At 44.4% G+C, this 6,162-nt stretch overlaps 1 protein-coding gene across 1 annotated transcript; it reads left to right on the plus strand.

The window, feature by feature from the left end:
• The first annotated feature begins 1,594 nt into the window (after nt 1–1,594).
• USP50 (ubiquitin specific peptidase 50) lies at nt 1,595–5,812 on the plus strand. Its single transcript, XM_065642082.1, has 6 exons — nt 1,595–1,758; nt 2,186–2,381; nt 2,986–3,186; nt 3,648–3,790; nt 4,836–4,974; nt 5,645–5,812. The coding sequence occupies exons 1-6, from the start codon at nt 1,607–1,609 to the stop codon at nt 5,810–5,812; spliced, it is 999 nt and encodes a 332-aa protein (XP_065498154.1). The 5' UTR covers nt 1,595–1,606.
• The last annotated feature ends 350 nt before the right edge of the window (nt 5,813–6,162 follow it).

Raw genomic sequence — 6,162 nt, forward strand, 5'->3', positions numbered from 1 at the left:
TCGCTTCCTGGGCCTCTGCTGTGCATACTCGTTACTTCCCGAACCATTATGTTAAATAGAGAAAACGTGCTGCTTTTCAGTGGTATATGAAATTCAGAGATCAACCACGCTGTCTCATTAGCTAATTAAAAAGACACTTCTCTTCCACTACCCTTTTTTTCTAAACGCTAATGAATTAATTTAGCATTATGTTTTGAGGTAGTTTCAGCTCTTTATGGCCAACGCCCTCAGTCATCACTGTCAGAGCATGGCAATAATAAATGCTAAAACAGGTATGAGCAAACGTGAATGAATGTGGGTCAGGCTGAAACTCTCTGCCCAGCGCACGGGGCAGGTGCCCGTGCTCCCCAGGGCGGTTTGGGTGGCATGTAGGAAGGTTGGGTTGGGCCAGGCCCGTTCCCTGGATGAGAACCGGTGGAACAGAACGGCATCACAAAGTGATGAGGCAGGGGGAGCCCAGGGGACGGGACACACGGGGTCATGCCGGTCACGCCATGGAACTGGAGGGAAGAGGTGATGGTATGAAGAAAGCGGGGCAAGAGGTGGCCTCCATGAGCCGGGGCAAGCACAGGCTGCCGGTGGCTTCCCAGCCATCTTCTGTACCCCACCATCCCAGCATCTCTCCTCCTCTGAGTCGGTGTTTCTCGGAGATGTCTATAAAAGAGGAAATTAAGCGTTTTCGTAGGAGACTGGTCCATAGGTAGAGCTATTTGGAAACGTTGGCTCTGCTGTTATTGAAATTGAAGAGAAAATAGTTTTGTAGTTGGTTTGTGGCTATTAGATGACACAAAATGTGTCTCAGGCTGGGAGATTTCCAGAAATGGGAACTTGGGTGTGTGGTGTTCAGCTGAAAGGAAAGAAATGGCTTTTCTTGTTCTACAAAGATGGTTGAGGTTTCAGAATTTTCCATCCTGCATCCAAATAAAATAGCGGCCTTTAAAAATTCAAGAACAGCAACACTGGCAAAGCATATCTGGGTTGTGCAAGGTCTGTGTTCAGACCCAACTTGTGTCTAATTGAGGCTGGGGACAGTTTGGTCCAGGACAGACTTGTGCAGCAAGAAAACAAACTTACTAAAATTTTCTTAATGTGAATTAAGTAACATTTTATAGAAAAAGTCTAAAGAGCAACCTGTTTATAGTAGCATCTGGACTGCAACCTATGGTTTTAGAAAATATGTAAGTACCAGGCCACTGAGGAAATGAAATAAAAGACGCATTCTGTGGGGAAAAATGGCTACTTACAGCTAGTCGTAGTTTGCGAGTAATAGTGTATGGATTCAAAGGCTGAGTGGAGTTCTAGCAATAACTCTATAACCTCAGGTATTTAAATAATACCTCTTAATGATGTATCTCACCATACTGGGAAGAGCTTGGTGTGGGAGATAGGCTTTACCACTGTGTTAACTTGGTGAAAGTAAATGTAACTTATAAAGAAGATCCCGAATCAGCAGGAAATGTCTCCTCAAGACAGTACCACTTTCTAAAAAAACAATACAAAAAGAACCATAGCATTTTAGATTTCCCCTGTTGTGGGTTTTTCTCCTAGTTGGTGGAATTATGACTCTATTTGCTCGGAAAGTGTGAAGTATTCCTGCGAGGAACCGATGGAGGAGGTGAAGAGCCATCTCCCAGGGCTCACCGGCCTGAAGAATCTGGGTAACACATGCTACATGAACGCGATTTTGCAGTGCCTCTGCAGCGTGCCGCCGCTCGTCGAGTATTTCCTCTCAGGAAAGCACAAAGCAGCCCTGCACAAGTAAGTTCATTTACTCATGCTACTTAGATTTTTCTGCTTGGTATTGCTGTTTTCCTTCCAAAGAACACGTGTTGTCATGAGGATGCCCAGGGCAGCCACCTACCAGCTCCCCACCATGCAGTTATATCCAAACTGGCCACAAGCTGCTTCCCTTCCCCGTCCTCTGAGACCCTGAGTCCATGCTGGGTAACTTAAGCATTATACTTTTTCTGTCATTTTGGTGGCAATAGCAGTTACTGTCATTGCTGTCTCAATGACAATTCTGAGTACTTTCTAGTGTCTGCAGAGTTCCTCAAAGCAAATGACAGCCCGTCACATCTGTACTGTACCTGCATAGATTTTCTGAGTTTATGTATTATGCTTGGATTTGCTGGCGGAGCCACCATCTTTTTGTACTTTACCTGAAATTTCTGTTTACTTTTCCAAGGGGGAATGGTGAGGCTGTGACTGCCTTTGGCTGTTTGGTGTCAGACATGTGGCTTGGAGAGTTTGCCTGTATTTCCCCGGAGGGTTTTCATTCAGTCCTTGGGAAGCGGTACCCAACTTTCAGCAAGAGGACTCAGCAGGATGCGCAGGAGTTTCTGATCTGTGTGCTGAACGAGCTCCACGAGGCTCTCAAGAAGGTAAGAGCCCAGCTGTGGCATTTTGGGGACTGTAGCTGTTTCCTCTTTGCATTTCCTGATTTAGCATTCCATGTAAAAATTGCTTGTCTTCCTGTTCTGAACTACACGATGTGGCTGCTAAAAAATTGTCATTTTCTTTTCTTTGTTTCATACCAACATACACAGAATAATTCATTTGGTTCTTGTCTAATGCCACATCAAGTTGCAGCCCCCATCTAAATGATAACGCTGGCAGTAGCTCCATTATCCTCACCTCTCCCTCTCCTTGCTCCTTCCACACTTTACATTCTTCCCCTTTTTCACCTGCCTGTCTGCCATGCCCGCATGTCTGCCTTTCTCTTCTTCAGATCCACTGATAAAGAGCTCATCCAGCAATTAAATCACTCCTGTCTAATGTCCAGAATATTACATTTTTGCTTAATTTCTCTCAGAAAATGAATCTAGCTTACTCTGCATGTATGAAACATCAAGAGCATCTTAGAGCCAAGTTCTGTGACAAGACTACTAGTGCACACAGGCGGTGGGCAGTGACCATTAAAACCCAGGGAAGGCACTTCCGAAACGGTTACTGACATTGTGCTATTTTTTTTTTCCTTCTATATAGTCAAGCAAAAGAAAATGCGTAACTGATGCAAAAGCAAGCCGAGGGAGCATCAGTGAAACACCTACAATCATCACAGAGTTATTTGAGGGACAACTCAGTTACGACATCACGTGCCTGGAATGCAAGACCACCACCCACCGACCCGAGAGCTTCACCGTGCTCTCCCTGCCCATCCCCTCCAAGAGCGTGTGCTCCCTGCAGGTACGGCCGCTTTCTGCTGGAGTAGTGGCTTAGACTAGCATGTGTTACTAAAAGGATGCAGGTTTTAAGTTTGGTTTCCTGGACACTAATGGACAGTCTCCGTGCTGGTCCTAAGAGAAAGCAGGGTTTTCTGTACTGGTCACTGGAGCGCGGGGGCCGGTGAGGTTTTGGGAGCAGCGCTCCTCGGTTGACATGGGATGAGGAATATTAAGATTTTGTTCCATTGCAGCCATGAGGGTTTCATTCAAAGTATTCTTTCTATCAAAGTATTTCCTCATTTTTTTGCGGGGAAAAAGGAAGCCAACTTTGGCTGCTTTCTGTTCCAAGTGTATTTGTAATGTCAGCCTTGCTACATTAAGTTTTGATTAGGAAGAGAGCTCCAAAATATGGCAAACTCTTCTCACTTTGCTTAGGATCTTCAGGCGCGGAGATCTGATCCATTTTACTTTTCTCTTTGACAGGACTGTCTCGAATGCTTCTTTCAGCAAGACACACTGACTTGGAACAACCAAATCCACTGTTCCTGGTGTGGAACTAAACAAGATGCTGCAGTGAAGGCCACCATAACCAAGGCACCGCAGATCATGATCTTTCACCTAAAGAGGTACAGTCTATGGGGGGGAGGATATGGCCATTCCCTGGGATCTGTGAGGCATGGAGTCACTTGCATTCGTATAAAAGGAAAAAAAAAAACCAACACTGGGTGCTTTTAGTACTTTTGATACCCAGAAGCTAAATGGGAAGACAGAGAAATACACCTGTCAAACATCCAAGCTGCTTTCCTGAAATCTCAGACAATGTTCTGCCTTACTCTATACTGCATTTGGCCTCTCTTCTCCAAAGAGAAGGAAAACTCCAGTAAGGAGTAATTGACTACAGATTAGCGCAGCGGTTCAGATGCTCAGGCATCCCTGCGAGTACAAGTTCCTCTGGCAAGTGAGAGCTCGTGACTGGGGTCCTAAGTGCAGAACTGCAACAGGGAATTTTGCTTGTCATTATTGCAGCCGAGACACTGTATTTCTGTTTATCCCTTCACTAAATCACATGTAAGCAACTGGGTCTATCCAACAGAGCAGTACATCAGTGTAAGAGCTCCTGACTAGCAGACTTCACCAGCCATGCGTGGCCACGTGCTAATTTTATTCTTAAAAATTTATTCTTAACAACTTCCCACCTATAAAGAAAATTACTCTGGGATGATTTGGCTTCCCAGAACTATGTTATGTGAAGTCATTATTTTATTTCCTGTTCAACATCTGCGTTCCTTGACACACTCAAATGAACTTGTGGTCACCCGCTGCAGCCCTTGACCGCATTGTAAAGGTTTATAAGTATAGTGTTGTACTAAAAGTTACAGAGGAAAGAGGGATGAAGCCTGGCATGACAGAAGAGCTGACAACAGTGCAGCCTGAAACATTTAGGACAGAGTGACAGTGATGTGGAGATTCGGCTTCTGCCATTTCTAATAGACAGAACGATCATGAAGCAAGACCTTTGCTTTTCTTACTTTACCTTTATATTTCAAAATGCTGCATCGGTTCATTCATCGGTTTTCCCCTCCTCTAGGAAAGTCAGTTAAGCAACCACAATACCAAAAAAAAAAAAAAAAAGTTGACCGTTATTTAAAATAGTTCAAAATTTTGTTTCAGGTTTGAATGGCAAGGCAAGCAAAAAAGGAAACTCTCAACTGACATCTGGTACCCACTCAGCAAACTGGATCTCTCTCCTTACAGCTCCGAGGAGATGGAGAGGTGCAAGGACGTGGAGTACAGCCTGTGTGCCGTCGTGGTGAGCTTTGCTTTCCTGCGTGTGGAGCGCCCTGCCTCGGGCAGCACATGAAGCCTCTCTTGGTTTGCACCAGAGCAGAGCAAGTCATCTCTGTTCCAGGCACTTAAAAATTGCAGTTAGAGCACGCAAGAGAGCATGGGTTTTCTTTGCTTCACTAACAATATGCCAGGAACAAGGTTTCTATATGTACAATTTATATGTTTTTCATATGTTTTTTTTTACCTGCCATGGACATAATCCAGTATGTAACCAAAGAAGAGAAGTTCAAACTTCTCTCTCCTTCTTCCCACCCCATCTCAGTTTTAAAAAGGCCGTGCTCCTGGCACATAATGCCTCGCTAGAGCCACCTCAGCCTTTTCAGCAAAAAAATCGCAAGCTGATCCCACATGGATCCTCTCTGTAAATAAGGACTAAATGGTTTCTTTCCATCACTCACTGTATTTGGGGCCAGCTTATAGCAACCTGTACCAGGGCTAATAGCAGGGTTGCAAATTTACTATTGCAAAATAGAGAAGCCTAATCATCATCTATTTGCTCTGTTTTGAAGCATTTATTTCAATTAATATTCCTTACTGTAGGCCAAAGGAGGTCTGGAATCTTCTCTCCCATCTTTTCCTATAAGGAGAAAGAGCGAGTCTTCTGTTTTAACAGGCTGTGGTGTTTGTTGCAGAACCACTCTGGTTTTCTGGACGATGGCCACTACACAGCGTTCTGCAAGCACTCGGTCAGCACAAACTGGTACAGCTTTGACGATGCACAGATCAGTAAGCTCTCGGATTCCTCAGTGCAGGCTAACACTGCTTATCTCCTGTTCTACACCTGTCAAAGCCTTCTCTGAACCCGTTGAAAACCTGATAGCTGTGGAGAACCAACAGTGAGTAGGCCAGCAATTAGAATTCATTGGCAGCATTAGCAAAGTTCTGTTTCATCAATAAACTAGAGCATTTTCATTACCTGATCAGCTGTCGTGGTCTTTCAGGAAGTAATTTCTAGAGAGAAGAGCTACAGCTCCCAAGCCTGTTAAGGAAAGCGCATCCACTCCACTTGTATGAGGTCTAGTGGTTGTTTTCCACGACAAACCTCAGACATCCCTCAAAAGAACACAAATGCTGAGCATATAAACGCACTTATCTGAAAATTCCCGTTTCTCTGTTGGTTAAGTATATTATATTGTTTCAAGCTGCCCTT

The sequence above is a fragment of the Caloenas nicobarica genome, chromosome 10 (genome assembly GCF_036013445.1).
Source record: "Caloenas nicobarica isolate bCalNic1 chromosome 10, bCalNic1.hap1, whole genome shotgun sequence".
NCBI lineage: Eukaryota > Metazoa > Chordata > Aves > Columbiformes > Columbidae > Caloenas > Caloenas nicobarica.

Bases quoted from the DNA above. Each gene is read 5' to 3' on its own strand.
- USP50 (XM_065642082.1), top strand. From the start codon at position 1,607: ATGGAGGAGGTGAAGAGCCATCTCCCAGGGCTCACCGGCCTGAAGAAT. The intron at 2,382-2,985 runs GTAAGAGCCCAG...CCTTCTATATAG, and splicing joins TCCACGAGGCTCTCAAGAAG to TCAAGCAAAAGAAAATGCGT. The intron at 3,791-4,835 runs GTACAGTCTATG...ATTTTGTTTCAG, and splicing joins ATGATCTTTCACCTAAAGAG to GTTTGAATGGCAAGGCAAGC.